We start from the raw sequence: 27,100 nt of genomic DNA, 5'->3' as shown, positions 1-27,100 counted from the left end.
GGCACACTGGTACTCAGCTGCATACGGTTATACTGGAAGCCGATCCCAACATAGTTGGGACAAGGCTAGGTAGATGATCATGATGATGACTATTTTAACATTTGGATAATAAACTTATCGAGTGGGCTGCAAGTTTGATCACCTAGCAAGCCCTGGTGTCAGAGTTTTCTCTATCCGCCTGAATAATAAACGTTTCATGGTTCATAGTTTCAGCACTAATTCATAGTAAAGCACTGATACTCAGCTGAATCCGGTTAGACTGGAAGCCGACCCCAACATAGTTGGGACAAGGCTCGGAGGATGATGATGGTTCATAGTTTCACTTAGATAAGTGTCGTCTCTTTAACAGTTAAATAATAAGCATTGATTGGTTCAAAGTTTCTATGTACAATCAATGTTGAAACTTACGAACATCGGAAGTGACGATTCGTTGTTGACGCTAACCCTATTAGGCGATGGGACACTCACGTACATACCAGGCTAAGATGTTCCTATTGTCCATTGTTCTATCAGGATACTTGCTATGAGAAATTAAACATATTGGACTCATTTGAATTTTTATTATTATTTTATTAACACTACTAGCCGTTTTCCCGCGGTTTCACCCGCGTCCCGTGGGAGCTACTGCCCGCACCGGGATAAAATATAACCTATGTTACTCGCAGATAATGTAGCTTTCTAATGGTGAAAGAATATTTAAAATCGGTCAACAAAGTTTTCCTCTTTATAATATTAGTATAGATTATATTAGCTTCACTTGTAACTATGTATGTAAGAAAATCTTGCAATCTTAATTTGACCCACTTCCCGGTCTTCGATGAGGATGATTTTGCACACGCTATAAGTTCTGATGACAATACATGACTAGCGTGGTTTTTTTGTTTTTTTTTTTTACTATTTTTTTTTATCACACGCTTCTTTTAAGTCGACCTGTATGTAACTATCGTCCCCAGTCAGAGACATTTAATGATTACTTAAGTCACTCCTTAGTGACGGAATGTCATACAAATCCTTCACTAAGGAATGGCTTAAGTAAACATTAAATGTCTCTGAGTGGGAACGTATGTAATGCAATCTAACGTAACCAATTTGACCATCTTCCAAGGATCTTAGCGTCATGAAATTTGTCAGCTGTATGTAGTTCTGATGACAATACAATAATATCGAACTGATCTGATGATGGAGCCGGAAGATATGAATTGGAACTTCATGATGAAACATCGTATCAAACTTTGTGTGTTTAGAATTGTTAGAAAAGTCTTGTAATGATTTTTACGGGCATTTATAAAAACGTGTTTTCTAGTGTTTTTTGTAGTTATTTATTTTACCCGTCTTCCTAAAGAAGTTCTTTCGTAATTTTTTCAGGTTCCAAAATCACAGAGTTGTTCGACCATTTCAAATAATGTTTATTTTTTGTGAATACCTACACAAAAGATTTCGTTTTTGCATGCTAAACGCTTAACTACACCTGTCCTTGTCATTTGCTTAACAATAAAAAGAGAAGGCTGTATATTGTCAGCTGTCATTATATTTACTTCTAAAGATGTCAAATGGGGTCAGCTTGTATTAATATACAGCCTTACGCTCATTTGTACGTTTTTGTAGACTAACATAGCGAATTGCTGGACCGATTTGGGTATTCAGAATGCTGCTCTTTGGACAGACAAGTTTTTCTTTTTTACTAAACTGAGCATTTTCCAGTTAAGTAGTAATGAGTTTTTAATCGAGAAGCCACCGAGTGGATTGCGAATAATCGATATCAGATAAATGGGTAATCGGTTTATAATGCTCGACGTTGTTTCATAGCATAGAGAAAGCAGAAAGGCTAAACATTTGATGTTTAGGATGACCACGAAGATTATTTTTCCATACTAATATTATAAAGAGGAAAACTTTGTTTGTTTGGTTGTAATGGATAAACTCAAAAACTACTGGACCGATTTTAAATATTGTTTCACCATTAGAAAGCTGTATTATCTGCGAGTAACATAGGCTATATTTTATCCCGGTGCGGGCAGTAGCTCCCACGGGACGCGGGTGAAACCGCGGGAAAACGGCTAGTATTTTATACAGTTAGACCTCTGATTAGTCCAGACTCCAGGATGCAATGAAAACGCGGGAAACAGCCGCAACTAGAGTGACCATAATTTTTATGCAAGCAGGAAGTCCTATTATTGCTAATTGTGTACCTCATTTACCGGACATGGGCTATTAACATTAAAACCACATATTACGACGGACAGCCCGACATCTGGCTGACGGACAAATGAGATGGACTTGCTGTGAGATGGATAAAGTTCATTAGATACAAATTAATAGTTAAAAACCCTAGAAAAATACGCTTCTATAAATGCACACAGAATTCATTACAAGACTTTTCTAACAAGTCCAAACACAGCTATGATACGGTGTTCCATCATGAAGTTCCAGTTCATATCTTCCGGCTCCATCATCAGATCAGTTCGACAGTACCATATTATTGTATTGTCATCAGAACTACATACAGCTGAAAATTTTTATGACACTACGATCCTTGTTAGATGGTTAAAATTATATTAGATTCCATTACATACAGGTCAACGTAATAAAAGCGTGTTAGAAAGACAATTTTTTTTATCCGTTCAGTGCTTTTACGTGAAAGTTCTAAAGAATTTGCTACTTTTCTTGTCCACGAAGAGTTCTTTTTCCTTTAGAAGTCTGGTTCCTTAAACAGTGGTATACAGGGCTTTTCTGGTAATGATAAGCGCTGCAAATAGGTCCCCATCATTAGCATAACAAATGATCTATTAGTGCTAACAGTCGTACGCTTGTTACCGGCGCAGGCAGTTTGCACACGACGCAACTCAGTCGCAATAGTCAACCTCTCAGGTATGGGGGCGTGGGGTCGATCCCAGGTCAGGCAAGTACCAATGCAACTTTTCTAAGTTTGTATGTACTTTCTAAGTATATCTTGGGCACTAATGTGCGTTTCGGATGGCACGTTAAACTTTAGGTCCGGCTGTTATGATTGAATATCCTTGCCAATCGTTGCGGGTAGTCGGAAGCCAGTAAGTCTGATGCCAGTCTAACCAAGGGGTATCGGGTTGCCCGGGTAACTGGGTAGAAGAGGTCAGATAGGCAGTCGCTCCTTGTAAAACACTGGTACTCAGCTGAATCCGGTTAGACTGGAAGCCGACCCCAATATTTAGGAAAAGGCTCGGGAGTTGATGATGTTCCTACTGAAAGTCCGAAGCCACCTGGTCTTCTGAAATAAGTTGCGAAGTGTATAACTGGCCTAAGTCGGCCATTTTGCTAGAAACGTTCACCGATGACCTTAGCTCACGTCATTTGCATGTCAAGTGAAGAAAATGCACGCGTGCTGACGTTGGTAATTTTTGTTCACGTGGAACTTCCATTGTGCCTACTTTGGGCTACTTATATGACGACTAGCTTCTGCCAGCGGTTTCACCCGCGTCCCGTGGTAACTACTGCCCGTACCGGGATAAATATAGCCTATGTTACTCGTGGATAATGTAGCTTTCGAATGGTGAAATAATTTTTAAAAACGGTCCAGTAGTTTTTGAGCCTATTCATTACAACCAAACAAACAAACAAAGTTTTCCTCTTTATAATATTAGTATAGATATGTCTATTAATTTTGCAAAAGAATTTATAAATACTTACGGAAAATAAAACTGACTTCAATGATATAAGTAAGTTTAACAAATACTAGAGATAATCGCGCACACACGTGCATATACGCATACAGGTTAAACTGAGAACCTTCTTTTTGAAGTCGGTTAAAATACTGAAAAGGATAGAATGAAGTAAGGTCCAACTACCATATATTCCTCTTGCACCTGTTTTGATACATGTCATTGCATCTGCCTAGCCATTTTCCGGCTATAGTGTCATCGGCTTCTAGTCTAACCTGATGCAGTCATTATGTACCGCATGGAGTGACTGCCTATCTGACCTACTGGTTGTCGGACCATTGACAACTCGTAACGAATGTCAACGACGTTCATATGACAGCCGGGATCCACCAGTTGACCGTACCTTCCGAAACACGGAAGAACTCGTCATGACGAGGTCAAGCATCCATGGACCTGCCGTATTACAATAAATACAATACTTATATACTTAGTTTGATGACCGGTAATGCATTTAAAATTGTGGGGTAATTGACACCATGGTATCTAATTTACACAATTTCCCACGGTCAGCGTAATATTAAAATAGTGATTCAGTTTTATTTTGTAATGTCACCATGCGTATGTAATGTTTAGAGACACTCAGATATCCAGGGTTCCGCACCCAAAAGTTTAAAACGGAACCTTATTACTAAGACTTCGTTGTCCGTCTGACAGGCTGTATCTCATGAACCGTGGTAGACAGTTGACATTTTCACAGAAGGATTATTACAGTTGCCGCTATAACAACATATACTGAAAACTAGAACAGTCCCATAAAACAAACGTGCATTTTTTTACAGATTATGGTACGGAACCTTTCGTGCGAGAGACCGATTTACACTTGGTTGGTTTTTAAAGTTGCGTTTTTACTTGAAAATCCCGTATTTTTATGAAATACGGAACTAGTTTGTGTCCATAAACATTAAACTTTTTCGAATGACCCTTTCAAATAATATCGATCAAAATCCAACAGTTTTCATGAAATGAAAAGTATCGTTTTTTTTTAGGGTTCCGTACCTCAAAAGGAAAAAACGGAACCCTTATAGGATCACTTTGTTGTCCGTCTGTCTGTCTGTCTGTCTGTCTGTCTGTCTGTCTGTCTGTCTGTCTGTCTGTCTGTCAAGACCCTTTATCTCAAGAACGCGTGGACGTATCAAGCTGAAATTCACATGAATTACTCAGGTCTATTGCCCCTTTAAGCTGTGAAAATATCAAACTTCTAAGCCAAGCCAATCAAAAGATACAGCCGATTATGTCGATATTTTCAACAAATTTTCGACACTCGCAAAGGAATCAAAACCTACAGGATACTTCCCGTAAACTCAGAGTCTTGAAATTTGGCATGAAGCATTGTCATATAATGCAAATATAGGAAAAATTACGAAAATCTCATTTTTTTAGTTATATAATGAAAAAAAAAAGATATTCTAATAAAATGAAACTTACTACCTTATTTCTCACAAACAAATAAAGGTATCAAATTGAAATTTATACCAAATACCTAGGTCTATTGTCCCTTTAGGCAGTGAAAAAATCAAACTTCTAAGTTAACGCGATCAAAAGATACAGTAGTTATACCGACACCTTAGACGAATTTCCGTCACACGCTAGGGAATCAAAACCTACAAGGTACTTCCCGTGAACTCAGAATCTTGAAATTCGGCAAGAAGCACCGTTATATAGTACAGATAAAGGAAAAATTGCGAAAATGATAAATATGAAGTTCCATTCCTCCATAAAATATTAAAATATTATCAAATCAAATCAAATCAAATATTTTCCTCATTTCAGTGGGGAATTTAAACGACAAGTTTGACGGATTTGAGAAAACATTTCTTTGTAGTAAAAGAGTATACTCGCCGTTTATTTCCATTGTCATCAGGCCAGGATCTGATGATGGAAATCCTGAGAAATCGAGGGCAACTATCAGAAATTGTAGGCATGCATAGGATTAAAACTTGATTCTCAGATGTATGTCTGGTGATACTATCAAACAGTGAAGGTTTAGAGCTTTCCTGATGATGGAGACATGAGAAAGTCGAGAGAACTCCTCAACGGTATGATTTAGTAACGTCGTGTTTGGGCTTATATTATTCATATTGATAAGAACTTTTCACAAAAGTTACAAATAAAAACTTTTTACAAAAAAAAAACAACTTCTAAAAACAACAAGAAAACTGTTTATATGCATCGGTCTAGATCTCGGTGGTTAAATAAATATAGATGCATCCTCTAGACACCGACTTCTAGACCGATGCACCTAACATCTTTTTAATTTCTTTCTTGCTTTTGTTTTCTTGTTGCTTTTTTATATGTTTGAAGTTGTATTTGTTTGTAAAATGCTACAAAATAAAATAAAGCCGACTTTATAAAACAAAGAAAGGGACAGAATTACACTTTTGTCAAGGCTCTAGAAACATAAAGCCAGCAGCTCCGAATCCTACTCTCTAGCAGTCGTTGTTACAATTCGACAGTTACAAGTCGTCAGGCAGTTTCGAAAAAACCTGAAACTGGGGCTCGTTAGGTGATTAATCCCTAAAAAATAAAAGATCCCATTAGTACTGAATTCTCATCACCTAAAATAAAATAAGCTCCAACACAAGGTTACGTTATAAATTGTAAAGGAGTTCCCATAACTATATCTGATCTTTGCTATCGATCCCACAATGGCAGTCAAACTTATCTATGTAGAAAGTCTTCGCCAATACGAATAAAATAAGCCCAAACACGTGGTAGTTGCAACATACCGTTCAGGAGTTCCCTCGACTCTCTGTAGTCTCCATTATCAAATCAGCTAAAAACCTTCACTGTTTACCAGTACCCTCAAAAATACACTCACATGTCTGGTTTTGACTCGATGCGTGCCTACAATATTCAAGAGTTGCCCTCGATTTCTCAGGGTTTCCAGATCCTCATCAGATCCTGGTCATCCGAATTGACATCCTCCTTCTTTATGAAAAGTCTTTAACAATAAAAACTAGCATTGCAACCTGTACAATCCTCTGAAACTGCTTGTCTTTTATATTTTTCAAACGATCCTGGACATTCGTCTCCATGGAATTTTGATAAAATATTTATATTCAAAGAAACGTCATACCATTCTCCACGATTTAAAACTACTTTGATTCATGTCCGCCAGTTTTTACAAAATGGGTCAGATATGCCCAATGACCTTAATTAGCTATTTTCAATCAGATTTCTGAACGATGACTACAAAATGTTGTATATAAATAACTTTAATAAAATAACTTTTACAAGGTACTGGCCTACTATTTTAGTTATATCATAAAATAAAAAATATTAACTATTTTGGTCTCACAAAATAATCATAACTATGATTGTTCTAAACTGAACGGTTGGCGCGAGACTCACTTTTTATCTATACAGGATTTGTACGGAACCCTCGGTGCGCGAGTCCGACTCGCACTTGGCCGGTTTTATTTGGTATTGTAACGAAAAAGTCCTGATAGTATTTCATACTCCATGGTTGCCGTGTCTTATTTATATCACATTACATTTGAGCGATATTATTGTATGCGTCAGCCTAAATTATAAGCGAGTGGGTTTACGATGATATCATACCGTTTTACCTAATAACGGCCAATCCCAATATGTTATCTATCTATCCATTTTCTTACTAGAGATCATCATCTCACGAGGCTTTTCTTAACCATGTTGGGGTCGGCTTCCAGTCTTACCGAATACAGTAGTACTCAGCTGTTGTTTTACAAGGAGCAACTGCCTATCTGATCTCCGCAAGCCAGTTATCCGGGCAAACCAATACCCCTTGGTAAAACTGATTAACAGACTGACTTCTGGCCCATAACGACTGACATGGATGTTCAATGAAAGCCGCGACCAATACTTTAACGTGCCATTCGAAACACAGTCATTGATGTCCAAGATATACTTAGAAGTTACATACTGACTTAGAACTAATGCAACTTGCATTGGTACTTGCCTGACCTGGAATTGAACCCGAAAGGTTGGTTCTTTACCGTCATCATCCTCCGAGCCTTTTTCCCAACTACGTTGGGGTCGGCTTCCAGTCTAACCGGATGTACCTGAGTACCAGTGCGTTAAAAGTGCTTTTGGTTCTTTAGATACCCTCTTGGATCATCATCATCATCTCAGGCATAGGACGTCCACTGCTGAACATAGGCCTCCTCCTTAGATCTCCACAGATACCTGTTGGAGACGACCCGCATCCAGCGTCGACGGCGACCTTTATAAGATCGTCTGTCCACCCTCTAGGATGGAAAAGGAATGAACCGTTCAAGTGCGAGTCGGATCCGTAAAAAGCGCGAAAAACAAACATTAATCATTAAAAATATGTACATAGTTAGTTGTAATGTTTATTTACATAACACATTATCATAAATGCATCATTGTTTTACACTGAAATGATATAAAAAGGGATCGTCTCAATGTCAGAGTACTTAGAGCAATTTGTAATACTTAGTATATTACACTGTCTGTGCCACGGAGGGAGGAAAGATAGCGGAGATGCCATAAGGCAGGCAGGCCAGGCGCCTTCTTGTAGGTCAAGCAACGTATAGTAGGCGTGACGTTTGGGTTCCTTGTCAAATAAAAGCCAATTTGTCAAAGATTGCTTCATTGATTGGTGATTTTATTTTAAACTAGCCGTTTTCCCGCAGTTTCACCCACGTCCCGTGGGAACTACTGCCCGCACCGGGATAAAATATAGCCTATGTTACTCGCAGATAATATAGCTTTCTAATGGTGAAAGAATATTTCAAATCGGTCCAGTAGTTTTTGAGTTTATCCATTACAACCAAATAAACAAAGTTTTCCTCTTTATAATATTAGTATAAATAATGGACTGGTTCCATAGCGTAAGGGCGGAGCCAGTAACGTTCCTCGTCCCCCTCACACCCGCATGTTGTCGCTCTACTTTCTTACGAGATTTTGCGTTATGACATCTCCACTAGTCATTTTGTTCTCCGTTATCTGTGCTCATTGCTGTCGTGAATTAATCATAATAATATTGTGAAAATTACCGACGTAATATCTTACTGTTAATGTATGTCATAACCTTTTATGACGTAACGATTGTTTACTAGAATTTTCACGCGGTTTCACCTGTTTCTTAACAAGCCCTAGTGGCAGAGGTTTCTCAATCCATCCGCCGGCCAATGCGTGTAGTGGATTTTTTTACGACCGTTGACCGCTGCTGGGTAACAGTCGGGAATGCTGGCTTTACTTGCCAAGGAAGTAATCTAGACACACGGCAGTGTGTCCGCCAAGTTCGAGCAAAAAAAGCGACACACCGGCCGTGGGTTATATTACACGAACCATTTCGGGCCAAATTCGACCCCCCTGTAACTCAAAATCTATTTTATTTACGCATATCAAATTTCTAGTATCTGTTGAGACCCCCTCACTTATCTAAAATACAAAATTTCATTAATATACCTATTGTAGGTCTTGAGATATTGACGTCAGAAAATCGCTATTTTTACTATACACTCACTGACTGATTCACTTATTCACTGATTCACTGACTCACTCATCAAAAACCTAGACCACTTCCAATGGTCGTATTGACTTGAAATTTGGCGTGGAGGTAGGTCTTTATGTCAAGGTAAAGGAAAAAATCTGAAAATGGCCAAGTGTGAGTCGGTTTCAAAATAATGAAGGTGTAAAATACCCAGTGTAAAGGACAATGGGCACAAATATATGGAACCTGGTATACCCCACCAATAGCGATGTCATACATATCATTGGATAGGCCTTTTTATGTAGAACAACATTTACTATGACAGCTTTGCTGAAATGTTTGTCCGTTCTGAGATATAGATCAAAAACTGTGCAAAAGTTAAACTAAAGTTAACTTAATAATCTATTGATATCTCAAGTTTTTGGAGGAAAAACTAAGTTCCACTAAGTGTAAGTCTCCTGAGTCCTACCTGCTGTACCCGCTGGGGTCCATAATTGTTAATATTATTTTGCTGTCATAGTAAATGTTGTTTCAGTTAAAAAGACCTATCCATCGATATGCATGACTTTGTTATTGGTGGGGTTTTTCATTATGCCCAATATCCAGTTGGTACAGTATAAGGTTGAAATGCAAAATAATAGTAACAATTATGGACCCCAAAGGGTACAGCAGGTAGGACTCAGGAGACTTACACTTAGTGGAACTTAGTTTTTCCTCTAAAAACTTGAGATATCAATAGATTATTAAGTTAACTTTAGTTTAACTTTTGCACAGTTTTTGATCTATATCTCAGAACGGACAAACATTTCAGCAAAGCTGTCATAGTAAATGTTGTTCTACATAAAAAGGCCTATCCAATGATATATATGACATCGCTATTGGTAGGGTATACCAATCTGCCCAATGTCCTTTATACCCCTAAGGAACTAAAACGAACTAAAGGACGATGGGCGTTTTGGTACCCTGTCCAACAGTGTTGATTCTAGTACCATTGCGTAGGTCTTGGCAAGGCATAATTTTTTTACTATGACGACTAGTCCCAAATCCTTGTCCATTTTGCGTGACATCGACTAATAGAATGTGTAATGTTCATAAATCGTCAACGTAGATGTAGTTCTTAAATCCAACTGTATTGAATAAAAACTGATAAAGTAACAAAAAAAACAGGAATTTGGCCTTCTTAAAGTGTTTGCCTTCCCACTGCTTTAAAAAAAGACTGTGCAATCCTTTGCAGTTCACGCAGAACTAGCTTATGTATTTGATGAAAGTCTTTCAGTATTTACAATCAATTAAGGTTGAAAAGTCCGGTGACGATGTTAACATAGTGCATATTACAACTTAATCTTGCTCCTCAAGAGGTGCTGAGATAATGATGAATTTCTTCTTAAAAAAAGATGAATAGAAATGTTTTGAACTTTTGTCAAATCAGATGACGATTGTGTTTCCGTAGTATGACTCCATAGACTATTACAACTTTTAGATTATGATAGAGTGTATATCAAGCAATGTAAGATGTCTTTTAACTGAGTTTAAAATTATTACACTGACGACATATGCCTCTTAATGAATTTGCGTATATGGATGACATACTTGTTTCTATGTCGATTCAATTTTTATCGTTACTCGGATCGGACAGCTAATTGAGGCAAGCCCCATAGTTTTTATTATTCTTCACGTAAATACCTTTCTAATGATATATCATAGGTTACTGTTGAAGCGGGTACCAAATCCCATACAAAGTGCCCATTGTCCTTTATCTATATTTATATAATATATCTTCGAATGGTCGTACCGATCTGAAATTCGTTACAAAGGTTTGTATTTAGTCAAAGTAATAATCTGAAAACGGCCAAGTGTGAGTCACTTTCGAAAATAACGAATGTGTAACTTTGATCCACGAACATAATATATGATAACATGTCATGTCAGTCAGTTGGTAAATCTAGTCCATTTAGTTAATCTAGTTCATTTCTTTGTAAGAAGCATAGTGCATATTTAAAAATCTGAAAGATAGTATAAATGAGACATTTACTTAACTTACTTAATCATAAGAAAAAAATAAAATAAACAGCCTTACAAAAATAAATGAAATCCCACCCAAAACAAAAATGTGAAAGACTGCCAAGTTCGATAATATGGGAATGCTTCGCCTATAAAAGAAGTGAGATCTGAATAAGTACCAAGTTCCATACACATACCTCAGTTAAAAATAGTTACTTTTTAATGATGATTACTTGGCAAGTTTTAATAGAAAATTAAATACTTGATTCATTGCGTTTAGTAGGTTTATAACAAGGTGTATGAAAACTTGCCAAGTAACATCATTAAAAAGTAACTATTTTTAACTGAGGTATGTGTATGGAACTTGGTACTTATTCAGATCTCACTTCTTTTATAGGCGAAGCATTCCCATATTATCGAACTTGGCAGTCTTTCACATTTTTGTTTTGGGTGGGTACCATTAACTTCCAGATTCAACATTGTTAAAGCTTCTGAAAACACAAAAACCTTTTTTACAAAAAAAAAAACAACTTTACCGGTCCAGTCTGGCTACTATACTGGAAACCGCATAAAAGTCGGTTCAAACAAACGTGAGATAATCACGAAAACACATAGAAGTCAAACTTAGGACGTCCTTTTTTTGAAGTCGGTTAAAAAGCGATTTTGGCATAACACGGGATTGAAAACGGGACTTAGCACTGCAGTTGCGCTTTTTACCTCTACTGCAACGGTGCAGTCAATTTATGATTTCATGCGTGCCTTGCATGGAGCTTCAGTGCGTCGATCATACATAAAACCTACGATACGCTCGACGCATTTTCCGTCACATATGACACTTCCCTAAATCTATAGTCTACTAGCTTTTGCCCGCGACTTCGTTCGCGTGGTATAATCACTTTCGGCAGATTTTAGGTTTGACCAATAGATGGCGCTATACGTCCGGAATAAAATTTATTTTTCTATTTTTTTGTAATAAAAACTATCCTATGTCCTTTCTCAAGTTCCAAACTATGTCTGTACCTTTCAAACAAATCAGTTCTGTAGTTTAGACGTGAAGAAAGGACAGACAGACAGACAGACAGAGTTACTTTCGTATTTATAATATTAGTTAGGATTGGCTATGTGCGCGACGGTGGCGACGCGTAACGTTTACAACATTTGCGGAAGCTGTCAAATAATAACAATGTCAACATTATAATTTTCTTTGCAAATATAAATAAAATCAAAGATTAAAATAGTAGGTGTTGTTGACATAATTTAAGTGCAATTTATTCAATAGTTTAACTGTAAAATGAGCATAATAATAAAAACCGGGTTTGAAACTATTATTACACATAATATTAGTTTCCAACCACAAACTGAGACAAAAGGCATAAATTAAAGAAATAAATTAGTATTAGCCGAGCATGTAAGAAATGTGGAAGATGCCCACGTAATTCGTCAGACCATTTCTTCGATTTTATTTTGTACTGCAATCAATACATTTGACAGCTGATCATCCGCATTTGTTTCAAATTTCTGCCGTGTTGTACGCTGCGGTCGTTACCTGTCCGCCACTACTCGCTTTTCACATAGCCAATATGCCGAGGAGTCTGAATTACCATATCATGATGAACTATCATGATGTTCGCATCAGTTTCCTTGAACCGTGGCGTTTCACTCCAGTTAGTCACAAACTTCTTGTTCTGTAGCAAGGTAGCTGTCATTGGACATACGTAGGTACTGTTACGTCATAACAGTTATATAACGATTGCCCATTGGACCGTGATGCGGTTGTAACCAGAATCATACTTTCACTAGAAATGGTTTAAATTAATTTTTGTTGGTTGTTTTGTTTATCTTTTGACAGTTGGTTGCTTAGCAACGGTCGGTTAGGCTGCTATTCGTAGAAACTGCATGTCTTGGGCACCCTTGGGTAACAACACTACGCATTTTGTGTTGAAGCAATCCTAACTATAGTTATCGGCACGAATCTTGAGCTCTGACCTACATCTGCTCAGAAGTGATTTATTAGCAAAGAACCAATCCCGAGTGACGGCTATGACGCGATGCCCTGCGGGCCAATCACCGCTTTACTTCATACCCAATAAATTACTTCTGCGCAGGTGTAGGTCAGCGCTCAAGATTCGTGCCGATAACTATAACAACAGTAGATTTCTATAACCTATATTTCCGTTTTGCGATAAGAGATAAAAATATCTTGATGATCTTCGCGATGACTATTTCCTCTTTTGATGCACTACATCGATAAGACGTAGATACTGGTACCTACAAAATTTCAAAAATCTTATTAACGGTAAACATAATTGTAAACAAACTGCCTGGCCAACCGTTCGTTACGTAACTGACATTCTTTCTTACTGTAACAACGTTCTATGTTACAAGAATTCTATCAATTTTCAAACATCATTTTGTAGACCGTTTTCACAATAGAGGATTTCCCTCGCGGCAATGCTCAGTTTGTAAGGGCAGTGTTGGTTGTATACGAGCAATAATTAAACACAGTTTAAATATATTCTCTTTTTAACTGACTTCTTCTTAAAAAGGAGGAGGTTCTCAATTCGTCGGGATTTATTTTTCACTTTATATGAGAACAGCCACCGTAGCCGATAATCGGCTTAGAGGACATCATACCATCATAGCGCTTAGATTTTATTATATTTTTGAAGTAATTTGTATCACGATGTTTTAAATTATGAATTTTACTATGGTGTCTGTTTTTCGACCTAAAAATCCCAACCAGTTAATTTGAAGTTAGTGTGTAGAAAACCATCCTTTAACCCATTTTCTTTCGTTCTCTCTATGTGGTTCCCTTCTCACGTTGACTTCCTGAGCTATGCATCTCCTAGTATTCTCTGATAGCTTGCTGAGAGATGAGGTGGCTTGCCGCCAAGTATGCCAGCACTGCGCCCTGATTGGCCCGCGCGTGACCCAATAGCGTACTGTCACAGGGTTGATTACTCTAACTAATTACAGCCAATTTCACTACGTAATCGGTTAGTTTAACGGCTACATTTTTTTTGCTATGATACGGGAGTTTTTATGAAAGCTTGTTTATTTTAGAAAATAGAGTCTAAAACAACTTTCTAAGTATATCTTGTACACCAATGGCTGATAAAAAGGTGAAGGAAAACATCTTGAGGAAACCTGGATTATAGTCTGAAATCAGCAATTGAGCAAGCGTGGTGATTAACGCTCAATCCTTCTCCGTGAGAGAGGAGGCCGCAGCTTAGCATTGGGACGATAAAAAGGCTGTAACAGTAACAACCCAAACAAAATGGTTTCAGCTATTATCTGCGTAGCCTTTTCACTGATGGGATCGTCTTCCAGTTTAAACGTAGCTGAGTACCAGTGTTCCACATGAAGCGACTGCCCATCTGACCTTCTCAACCTAGCTACGATATCCCTTGGTAAGGCTGGTTATCAGACTTGCTGGCTTCTGACTACCCGTAACGAATGCCAAAGATGTTCCAGTGACAGCCGGGACCCAGCAATTTAACGTGCCTTCCAAAACACGGCCATTGGCGTCCAATATATACTTAGAAAAGTTGCATTGGCATTTGCCTGACTTGGATTGCAACCAACACTCATACTTGAGAGGTTGATTCTTTACCCACTCGGAGTATAGATAATTGATCCATGCTTGTTGATTTGTCAGATAACACTCATTCCTTAATCAGCTACAATGTCTTCTATTTGCTCGGTTTATCCTTGCCTAAAAGAGTGAGGCTTAGGTAAACAAGCTCTCGAGCAATGAAAGCGATTAGATAGCGAACGCTATTAAAACCTCATTTGAGTAAACATCAAACATTATTTAATTACACGAAAAGTATTCGCACACTGCAGACTTTTTAGTTGTGCGACAGTTTTAGAGCGCTTGATAAGTAAGGAAATCTATGAGAGTTCGCACATAACAACGATCAGGTAACGGCCTGTGTTAGATCGATTAAAACTTTGATTAAATACACTCTTCCTTTACTTCGTGGAGCGAGTGAAACTGCGGTGCTAAGCTGAACTGAGGATTGTAAGGATCTGTCTTGTCATAAAGATAGTATAGTTAAGCAATGCAATTAACACTCTAAAACGAGATTATACCATGTCAACAATAATTTGGTCGTTAAAGACAGTTCTGTGGAAAATTTTGACTAGTCCTATGTATATTGTATATGGCCTTCTTAAGCCATTTTAACGACAATAAATGTTATCTGTCTACACAAAACATTGTAACTAATAATCTAACCGCCGTTTCCAGTATTTTATCTGTCCGTTGTTCGGCCTACTAGAGATAGGAAGTAGACATTACTTGTATGCGGCTAATGTCAGAACTATATCTCCAGTTAGCATATCTACAGTTGTTTGTTGAATATTGGAATAAGTGTGAATTTAGTTGTTTGTTAACCTATCACGGAATAGTCTGAGACCCAATGTCCACGGTAACATAAACGTCCGTTTTTATAATCATCGGCACGAATCTTGAGCGCTGACCTTCACCAGAAGTAATTTATTGGGTCCCTTTGTGGTATGTGAGGCGCGGGGGCGGGCTAAAGCGGTGATTGGCCCGCAGCGCATCGCCTAGTAGCCGTCACTCGGGATTGGTTCTTTGCTAATAAATCACTTCTGCGCAGATGAAGGTCAGCGCTCAAGATTCGTGCCAATAGCTATACTGGTTGTTGTTTTTGTACATGAGCCCGAGAAGATTTTCCGGAACCCTAAGCAGTGGACGGAACTTCCGTTCCTAAAGAGATAAAATGCGACTAAGTTTTTACCGTTCGTCAATTTATAAGGGAAGCCGACCCCAAAATAGTTGGGAAAACCTACGCAAATGATGACATTTTGCTGAAAATGTTACCGTTGTATTTTTTATGTTGTCAGCGCAGTAATTGGCGTTCTAATGACCTTGGATCGCACTGCAGTGGCAAAGGGCAGAGGTCAGTTTGCGTTTGGCTACCTGCCAGTTACATTAAGCATAACCTGAAGTAAACAATATAGGTGTGACGTCACAGCTTCTAGAAGTTTAAAGGTTAGCACACCATTATTTCTAAGTAAGCCACGTTGGTCTAGTGGTCACAAGCACTGCTGCTGTGCTCGAGGTCTCGGGTTCGACTCCCGGGTCGGGCCGAAATCGCAATTTCGCCGATTTCACAAAGCAGCCCGTAGTCTGGAAGTTGGTGATTGATACACCCGTCCATTGGAGAGCTCGTAAATGTCGGTCTTGCGCCTGATCTCTTTCCGGTCGTGTCGGATTGCCGTCGCATCGGGTAATGAGAGTGAAGGAATAGGGAGTGCACCTCACAATAATATGTCCTGCGCAGCTGGCTGATCTCCTTAAATTAGAATAGCCGCCGTGGTCGAAATCGGCCGTGGACGCCAGTATTAAACGACTGTTTTAAAGGTGAAGAAAAATATGTTGAAAAAACGTTGACTACAAAGTCTGAAATCACCAACGAGCAGGCGTGATGAATATTTTCTGTGTGAAAGGAGGCTTGTGCCCAGCAGTGGGACGACGAAAGTTCGATGATGATGATACCTTTATGTGACCAGACTTGCTAGCGTCAAAAATTACATAAAGTTTCATTGTTGTTGAGTAAAACCTTCATTTATTTTCTCGTAAACTGCCTGGCCTTTTTCTATGTAGGTTCTTGAGTGTCACCTGATAACATTCGGCAAGGTAAGCCAAGTCTTGGAAAAGGATCCCGTTTTACCTGAAAACCTGTTTTTTTTTTTCAATGTACAAAACCACTAATAGCACTGTGACACTGTAGCTTTCCGTGATTACTTCAAGCAGTACCAAAGGTCGAACTATAGTGACGAATAAAAACTGACCTTGTACACAATTACTTACAAAGGGCGATGTTTACGTTTTTAAAAGAGGTTGGTTAGTAATTAAGTAAATACACGCTTAGATCCCACCCAAAACAAAAATGTGAAAGACTGCCAAGTTCGATAATATGGAAACGCTTCGCCTATAAAAGAAGTGAGATCTGAATAAGTACCAAGTTCCATACACATACCTCAGTTAAAAATAGCTACTTTTTAATGATGCTACTTGGCAAGTTTTCACACACCTTGTTATAAACCTACTAAATGCAATGAATCAAGTATCTAGACACACGGCAGTGTGTCCGCCAAGTTCGAGCAAAAAAGCGACACACCGGCCGTGGGTTATATTACACGAACCATTTCGGGCCAAATTCGACCCCCCTATAACTCAAAATCTATTTTGTTTACGCATATCAAATTTCTAGTATCTGTTGAGACCCCCTCACTTATCTAAAATACAAAATTTCATTAATATACCTATTGTAGGTCTTGAGATATTGACGTCAGAAAATCGCTATTTTTACTATACACTCACTGACTGACTCACTCACTCATCAAAAACCTAGACCACTTCCAATGGTCGTATTGACTTGAAATTTGGCATGGAGGTAGGTTTTTATGTGAAGGTAAAGGAAAAAATCGGAAAATGGCCAAGTGTGAGTCGGTTTCAAAATAATGAAGGTGTAAATTTATATCCCTAAGGAACTAAAACGAACTAAATTTATCTATATTTATATATCTTCGAATGGTCGTACCGATCTGAAATTCGTTACAAAGGTTTGAGTCAAAGTAAAGTAAAAATCTGAAAACGGCCAAGTGTGAGTCACTTTCGATAATAACGAATGTGTAACTATGATCCACGAACATAATATATGATAACATGTCATGTCAGTCAGTTGGCAAATCTAGTCCATTTAGTTATTCTAGATCACTTCTTTGTAAGAAGCATAGTGCATATTCAAAAATCTGAAAGATAGTATAAATGAGACATTTCCTTAACTAACTTAATCATAAAGAAAAAAAATAAACAACCTTACAAAAATAAATGAAATCCCACCCAAAACAAAAATGTGAAAGACTGCCAAGTTCGATGATATGGGAATGCTTCGCCTATAAAAGAAGTGAGATCTGAATAAGTACCAAGTTCCATACACATACCTCAGTTAAAAATAGTTACTTTTTAATGATGTTACTTGGCAAGTTTTAATAGAAAATTAAATACTTGATTCCTTGCGTTTAGTAGTTTTTTTAACAAGGTGTGTCAAAACTTGCCAACTATTAGGTCAACTGCTACCTCTGTATTGTGTGTGGTAGTTTAAATACTAAATGTAAGTCTCCCGAGAGTTGTAATTCGTGGACATTTACATTCTCCCTTATGTCCAAGTTCACCGACAATATAAACGTCAGTTTTCTAATGTACCTACAACTGTTTACTATGAATTTTCACGTTCAATTTTCAAAGTAAACAATTGTTTTAAGAAAAACTGACGTTTATCGGTGAAATAGCTTCTGCCAGCGGTTTCACCCGCATCCCGTGGGAACCTCTGCACGAACCCGAATAAAAAGTAGCCTAAAGCCTTCCTCGATAAATGGGCTATCTAACACTGAAATAATTTTTCAAATCGGACCAGTAGTTCCTGAGATTAGCGCGTTTTGCTTGAGCAAACAAACAAACTCTTTAGCTTTATAATATTAGTATAGATTTGGGATTTATATGACATTGTTCTAACTACCTGTTTCCTGCGATTGCACTCTCGTCCTGATGGAACGTCTTTCCGCACGCGGGTAAGAAGTAGCCTACGTGCTTTCTTAGCTTTTATACAATTTGCCTATCCAGGTTCAGTAGTTTTGATGAGAATGCGTAGAGGACAGACAGAGTTACATTCGCGTTTACAATTGTATTAGAAAGGAAATACGGATTAGTAAGTAAACAATAAAGATAGGCGGGGTTTCCCAAATCTAAGTGGAATTTCTTATCACTTGTGTCTTAACAAAATGAAGATAAAAGAGATAATAGGTACCTTTAGATAGCAATCTCTCGCGATATAGCAGTGATAGTCGTTTTCTCGCGGTTCCCTCGCGTCCCGTGGGAACTACTGCCCGTACCGGGATAAAATAGCCTACGTTACTTGCGGATAATGTAGCTTTCTAATGGTGAAATATTCTTTAAATCAGTCCAGTAATTTTTGAGTACAGTTTTTTTTTATTTACAAGGAACTGTTTTGTTTAGATGGATATTGTTACTCTATTGGTACTTTATTCCCGTGCATCGGAGAGCACATAAATGTCGGTCCTGCGCCTGATCTCTCTCCGGTGGTGTCGGATTGCCCTCCCATCGGGTTATGAGAGTGAAGGAATAGAGAGTGCACCTGTGTCCAAGCAAATGCTTGTGCAAGCAAATGTTAATTTATCTCCTTATGTGAGAACAGCCGCCATGGTCGATAATTGGCTAGGAGGACATCATCATCATTTTATTCACGTGAAACTTATCATCGTATAATCATCGGCATGAATCTTGAGCGCTGACCTTCACCTGCGCAGAAATATTTTATTGGGTCCCTTTGGTGGTATGAAGTGAGGTTCTTTACTAATAAATCACTTCTGCGCAGGTGAAGGTCAGCGCTCAAGAGTCGTGCCGATGATTCTACCTATCGTAGTCATGGAGTGTGTATTAAATCTAAACGCACCTTCATGGAATGAGCGGAACACTTGAGATAGAGTTATCATCTGTCCTTGCACGCTAATTGAAACTGTTACAAGTGCCTTTGGCAAAGATTTTATAGTTTTACGTATTATTTTATTTACAGTTTTGCAAAGATATCAAAGTCACAGACCTTCGAGTTTGATTTTTATCATCTTGATCTCTCTCTGCGCGTAGTTTTTTCTGAAAATCGGGAGCTTAGACTACATTGGCCACAGTGCCAAAGTAGTCTTTGCACAAGAGAATCATTTTTGACCGGCTTTCAAAAAAGAGGTTCTCAGATTAGAGTGCAAGATTAGAGATTTTTGTGTGCGATTATCTCACGTTTGGCTGTAGGATTTTGATACGGTTTTCAGGCTTTTTTTCAGGATAGTATTTCTCAGACTTAGGAAAACGTTTTAGATATATATTACGATTAAAATGTGGTCATATTTTATATAAAAAGTTTTTTTATTTATATTAACCTCCAATTTCTCTTTATTCCACAGAAAAAACAACCACCGCGCAAAATGCCGTGAAGCGCAAACATGGGACAGCGCCATCTATCGGGCGGCGGGCGAACCACGTAAGATGCACCTAGCGCCACCTGTCGAGCGTTGAACGAGATGCCACGCTTAAAATATGCGTCGGTCGCACGAGTCGTTGTCATACTGGGCTTGTTCTGTCTGTGGCTGCAAATCATGCTGTCGGCTTCTACCGGGGGCATGTATAGGGATGGAGGTACGTATATTTTATGGCATTTATATTGTTTTTATTCTTGTAGAGAAGGAGCCACTTAAGCAGCTTACCGGATTAGCGAGACTATTTGATTTATGTACAGTTCCTAAGGAATTCGTGGTACTGAGACAAAGTTCCCGTGCATCGGAGAGCACGTTAATATCGGTCCAGCGCCTGATTTCTCTCCGGTGGTTCGGATTACCGTCTCTCTCTCATAGCCCGATGGGACGGTAACCGTCCCATCGGGCTATGAATAATGAGTGCACCTGTGTCCAAGCAAATGCTCGTGCACTATAATATGTCCTGCGCAGCTGGCTGATCTCCTTGAGTAAGAACAGCTGTAGTGGCCAAACACTGGTACTCAGCTGTATCCGGTTAGACTGGAAGCCGACCCTAACATAGTTGGGAAAAGGCTCGGGAGATGATGATACTATGAGCCATATTTCCAAGATTCATTTAGGAATTTACATAAAATTGGCTTTAAAGTTTTTATATGTTATTTTTATAATTTTGTTTGTTGAAATTTCAGACAATGATTATGGTATTCCATTGCAAGGGATGTTGCTCACAAATAGACATGACCACAAAGTGGAAGGTTTTTATTGAATGTTTTAAAGTTTGTAAACTTTTTGTTCATTTTTTTCGGGAATTTTGAGATCAGAGTTCAATCCTATTTTCTTTATAAAGTTTTTTTTTATTCTTTTTTACTATTTGTTCATACTCTTGGGTATATTTTTGATCAGACTGCCATTCTAGAATTTTATTTGTTGTTTTTTAATAATTTTTAAGTTTTTTTTTTTAACATATTCATTGGGATTTCAATTTATCACAAAATAAGCAGATTACTTATCTTCTCTTTTATAAAATAGCATTTCTTATATGGCTGCGGTCATTAGGAGCTACCAAATGAATATGGGGGAATCTGTACAAAGTAGACACACAGATTTATAAAAAAAAAACTGTCCCAGGTGCAGACGACAACAACCTGCCTCAATCTGTAAACTTCAATCTTAGATTTTCAACCTTATCACAATTGTTGAAGGTTGATGTTCGATTGGTAACATTTGACAGATTCGGGTAGTTCGAACTGTTAGCGTCGCGTCGGTACAATAGATTCCCTATGTAAATGTTTTGTCCAGTAGACTGCACATCAGTGGTAACTGTCATGCATCTTAACTCAATAGTAATAAGTACGATTTTCCTATAAAACTGTTACCACTGATCTGTAGTTGACTGTACACTTCTAGAATAATTTAAGCAATCCGCCATTTTTTTTCTTAATTAAATTAATTATGGTTCTTTATAATTTTGCAGATAACGATAATTCTGATACTAACATGACATTGGATTCTGTACTAACGCAATTGCCATACAAAGGTTTATTTTTTAATTTATTTATTTTTGTTTTTTTCTTATTTTTGTTTGTATGTATTGTTTCTTTTTTTATATAACTGTCTCAATGTATAAAAACTTTTTGTAAGAATATCGTGTTATACACACCTATTTATATTTGTGGCTAACTTTGTATGAAAGAAAAGTCTGATAAATTATTTGTCTGATGGACAATCTATGTAGGTATTTATGCTTTCTGTTGTAATCTATAAACGCAATACTACCCCCATTCAAGTCCTGGCAGGTAATATTAAAGCACCTTATATATTAATAACAACTATATGTTTACTTGTTTTTTTTACAATATTGTTTCCTACTGTCCTCATTGCGGTTATACTGAAAATCGCTGACTTGTTGTGAACCTTTTGAACTGTAATTTCTGTAATATAGTTGACCCCAGGATGGCGAAGGGTAACTGTTAGATATTAAAAATAAGTAGGTATACAAGATGTTCGGAGCATGTTTGAAAAATAAATAAAATACAAACTAGCGACGTGTAGAAGTCAAGTACTATGTTACTCACAATTTTTTAAAATGAATTTTATGAAAAAAAAGACATAGCTAACCACATAGGTGTGAATTTTATAACAACAAAAAAATATTTCATAAAAGAAACAAGGTATACTTACGTTTCAAGAAGCGGTGACTTGACTTTGTAAAATGAATTAAAAACACTTTAAACAAAAGATGTCAGATTTTTTTCTTCGAGTGTTCTGGTGTCAACTATCCACTGTAATATGTTAGCTTGTAAATATTTTCTATATAAAACCTTTTTATTGATCATATTTCGGGGTATTTTCGTCGGTACTGCTAATATTATTTTGTGTTTTTCACTATCTCAGATTTCAATAATTGCGGATTTCAATAACGGATCCGTCCGTAGTTTTGCAACTGGAGATTGAATTTTGTTATATGAAGCTAGTGTCAAAATTCAATCTCTTATCACAAAACAGCGAATGGATCGGTTATCGAAATCCGCAGCTAACTAGAATTACGGCGAGTTGCACCATTTAAGGGTAGCGATAACCGAACCATTTTTAGTGGTCACCGATTCGACTAAAATTCAGCAAACACGGCTGGTTATGGTTTGGTTATCGTTATAGTTAAATGGAACAAACCTCCTAAAACCAATATTTTGATACAAACTTATGTGTGTGAAACTTTGTCTCTTTTGTTTTTTTTTCTCATTAAATAGGTTTGAGATTGAGTGTGCTGTTCCGCAGTTTGTGGTTAACGATCAATAGATGGCGCTTTTACCAATTTTGAATTGAGTCATAATCCTCAGTGTATTTGCGATTTTGAGAGGCCTATTGAAATCAAATCTATACTTAATATTATAAAGAGGAAAACTTTGTTTGTATAAAATACTAGCCGTTTTCCCGCGGTTTCTCCCGCGTCCCGTGGGAGCTACTGCCCGCGCCGGGATAAAATATAGCCTATGTTACTCGCAGATAATATAGCTTTCTAGTGGTGAAAGAATATTTAAAATCGGTTCAGTAGTTTTTGAGTTTATCCATTACAACCAAACAAAGTTTTCCTCTTTATAATATTAGTATATAGTATAGAAATTTAAAGCGTAACCGTTACGCTTTATTCTATTCTTATATCTATCTTTATATCTAATTACAAAATTCTGTCTCCAGTATTGGCTGATAAAGGTTATTGGAATCCGATGTTAGCACTCGCTATTAGTTAGGTAAAATAACACTAGAAACCGCTGTAACATAGTAACGGGTTAGTCAGAAGAATTCCAGTACTTTTGTGTTTAACCTAAAATCTAAATAATTGGCGTCTGCCTGGCAGTAAGCCGAGTTTACGTTATTTTCGCGTACTTGACACACTTCACACAAATATTTCACAAGTGTGAGACAGATATTTTAATACTATTATCTTTCTATGGCTTTACTGCAAGTAAGTCTGACACCAGTCTAACCAAGGGGTATCGGGTTGCCCGGGTAACTGGGTTGAGGAGGTCAGATAGGCAGTCGCTTCTTGTAAAGCACTGGTACTCAGCTGAATCCGGTTAGACTGGAAGCCGACCCCAACATGGTTGGGAAAAAGGCTCGGAGGATGGTGATGAACTTTCTATGACTTTACTCGCTTTTTGAGAGAATTGGAATTAAATTATCTCATTAAGGTCTCAAACTTTTCAAATTGGAAATTCAATTAATGTAACTAATGGAAATGGGAACGGAATTATATCTCTATTAAGCAAATTAACGGATAGATATTTTACTAGGATAGCTTTTTTATATGTATTGTAAATATGTAAATAAAGAAGTCGATGGTTCCTGATAGATCGAGTATTAGGACCAGCCATAAGTGTGTTCAATCCCTAAAAAGGTACAACTGACAAAACAGCACAATCAAATCTCAACCCTATCCAACACATCATAAAATCTATTTTCATAACTCCCAAAAACTGTTCTCATGTATCAAACTCCTTGAAGACATGTCGGTTGAAATTGCACCTTAAGCTCAATATAATACGGTTGGTTTCAGAAGAGCTGATGAATGGGAACGACACTTCGGAGCAGGTACTCGCTCTGGTGCCTCCGGAGCTACATAAGTACCTCACGGTACATCCCAGGAATTCCACAGGTGAGGAAGAGTTAGGCTACGCATAATCGGTGACCGATTTCTTGTAGGAGAAAAGTAGAACACACTGGTAGCAATAGTAACGTCCTACAAAAAGTCTGTCAGAAAATATTAGTCAGACAGTCCACAAAAAGTCGGTCCGATTTATCTGTCCTAAGTTCACATGGCCCGGCTCGGAGAGCATCGGCGCGCATTTTTCTTTTCACACAGACCGGAGTCGGCTCCGATCGGCTGCGTGAGATGCAATTAGAGCCAAACGTCAGCAGATCGGAGCCAGTCGGCTCCTCTTATTATATCACATCGAGCGCCTTCGAGCATTCTTAATGTCAAAAGCAGTGCGCATGCAAAAATAAACCTTACTTCAAATACTAAGTACTCAATTTTCAACTTGTTAAGAATTTGCTCTCCTCTCCGAGCCGGTCTGTCTGAACGGACCCTTACTAAACAGTAGCGTTTACGCCATGTGGCTTTGCAATTCTGATGTAAGCCACTAAACATCATGTGCATTTGTTCGTACAAATATCCAGGCTGTCCTTGAGATGCGTTCCTTCACCTTTAATCGATATTTGTGTTATAAGATATACTGAGAAAGTACATACAAACTTAGAAAAGTTGCATTGCTACTACCCTGAAGTGGAATCGAACCCACACACTCATGCTTATGAGATCGGTGCTTCACCCACTAGGCCACCAAGATATGATTTAACTTAACCCTTTCGCTGTCGACCTCCGTAATGTGCTGTTACGAGCAATGTCAACGCTTTTATGAGTAAGGCAATAACGTTAGGTAGGCCTTCAGAAAAAGGAAGATTATACCGTTAAATCGATAATAATAAATTATAAATGATACCTTCCCGGAATCCTCATTAGTTTTTCTATCGAACAAAACTGATACGTAGTGAAATAAAACTGACCTGACATTCCTGTGACGTGATAATGTTTTCATTTTGATAATATTTGTTCACATAACCTTCACACTTTATCACAATACGTCGAATCCACAAATATATTCACTAAAACTACACTATAATACGATGGCACATATGTTTACACATTCATAACATACTAATTATCACTACTAAATACACTATTTGCACAACACAACAACTTATTCTGTCAACCGATAAAAAATCTGCGAACACGGCGTGCGCCGGCGGCCATACGCCTGGCGAGTAACGTTAACGTTTTTACGACTTTTTCTCTTAGACACACAATTATGATATCAATACGTGATGGTTTAAGTATATATTACTTTTATTTTAGAACTTTAACTGCCTCGTTGGTCTAGCTGTCGCAAGTGCGGCTGCTGAGCACGAGGTCTCGGGTTCGATTCCCGAGTCGGGCCGAAATCGCTTTGTGGGTTTTAGAAGACTTTCACAAAGCAGCCCGGAGCCTGGAAGTTGGTGATTGATACACCCGTGCATCGGAGAGCACGTAAATGTCGGTCCTGCGCCTGATCTCTCTCCGGTCGTGTCGGATTTGCCGTCCCATCGGGTTATGAGAGTGAAGGAATAGGGAGTGCACCTGTGCCTGCGCAAATGCTTGTGCACTATAATATGTCCTGCGCAATTGGCTGATCTCCTTAAATGAGAATAGCCGCCGTAGCCGATAATCGGCTAGGAGGACATCATCATCACTTTTATTTTGTTTATAGGTAAATTTGCTGACTACTTAAATGTATTTCAAACTTTTTACGAGAATTTGTAGCAAAACATGTCATAACACGACGGCCATTATGGAAAAAAAATGTTAAGTCTAAACTTTCGTTACTTTTTTCGTCTATATAATCATCACTTTTTGAAAAACAATTACTAAATACGGAATCTATACTTATTTCTCAGTAATTCTATATAGATTTTTATAAGAAAACTTAGCGTTTAATGCCTCTATTCATTGTTTATTTCGCTGTTTGATTCGCACAAATTTACACTCTTTGACGTCGGCCGTGACTGGAATGTCAGATGAATTTATTTATTTTTTAGTTCGTTCAAAATTATGTTGCTGCTATTGAAAAATATTAAAATTAAGAGTGAATGAACCATTTCTTTCATATAAATACAGAACTTATTGCTACTTGCAACACAACTACAGATATTTAGCGACCAATCCTGACCAAGCCCTTAAGTGTAACTGTCCGACATAAGACACTTGGAGCATTTTTTTCTTATGTCGCACTGTGTAACATAAGACATTTAAAAGGTTAATGAAATTGTTCTCTGCTTCCAGTGAACTCCACAGAGCGCATAGCAACTAAGAATATAACAGAAATCAGGCGAGCCATCCAGAGGAACAACGAGGCGCAGATCATTTACAATGAAGATATATTCGGACCAGTACAGAACGACACCGTTATTATAGCTATACAGGTTAGTTCTTCGTCATCAAGAGTTTTTAGCTAAGTAATAGCAGCACGGCTCGATCGATCATATGGTCAAATAACATTTAAAAAATCAAAATTCGTTTATTCAAACTTGGCTGCAAAACAGCACTTTTCGAACGTCAGAAATTTATAAAAGACAGCCCCCAAAACGCCCACCCATTTTATTTCGTTTAGGCCTTTACAAGCACATATGAACGTCAAAATTGTAAATTGTCAATTCCATATTCCATTGCTTCCTATGGATAAGAACGGGCAAGAAACTCCATTATGGTTAAGCAACACCTTTTTTTTTAAGGACATCAGGTCAAAAATCATCAAATTTACCCCTCCCGCTGTGGGTTAGCAGCGGTGAGGGA

General features: G+C 37.9%; 1 protein-coding gene across 2 annotated transcripts in view; it reads left to right on the top strand.

Moving 5' to 3' along the window:
• The window catches only part of LOC110380125 (alpha-1,6-mannosyl-glycoprotein 2-beta-N-acetylglucosaminyltransferase), a 63,514-nt gene that overhangs the window by 11,872 nt on the left and 24,542 nt on the right, over nt 1–27,100 (top strand). For both annotated transcript variants that reach the window (XM_021340014.3, XM_049840196.2), the window contains exons 2-4: nt 20,146–20,377; nt 24,269–24,367; nt 26,591–26,730. In XM_021340014.3, coding sequence (XP_021195689.1) covers nt 20,263–20,377; nt 24,269–24,367; nt 26,591–26,730 — 354 coding nt within the window. In that variant the 5' untranslated portion in view covers nt 20,146–20,262. The remainder of the gene's footprint in view (nt 1–20,145; nt 20,378–24,268; nt 24,368–26,590; nt 26,731–27,100) is intronic.

The sequence above is a fragment of the Helicoverpa armigera genome, chromosome 31 (genome assembly GCF_030705265.1).
Source record: "Helicoverpa armigera isolate CAAS_96S chromosome 31, ASM3070526v1, whole genome shotgun sequence".
Classification (NCBI taxonomy): domain Eukaryota; kingdom Metazoa; phylum Arthropoda; class Insecta; order Lepidoptera; family Noctuidae; genus Helicoverpa; species Helicoverpa armigera.
Note: the sequence above shows the minus strand (reverse complement) of the source record. Positions and strands in the feature narration are given on the sequence as shown.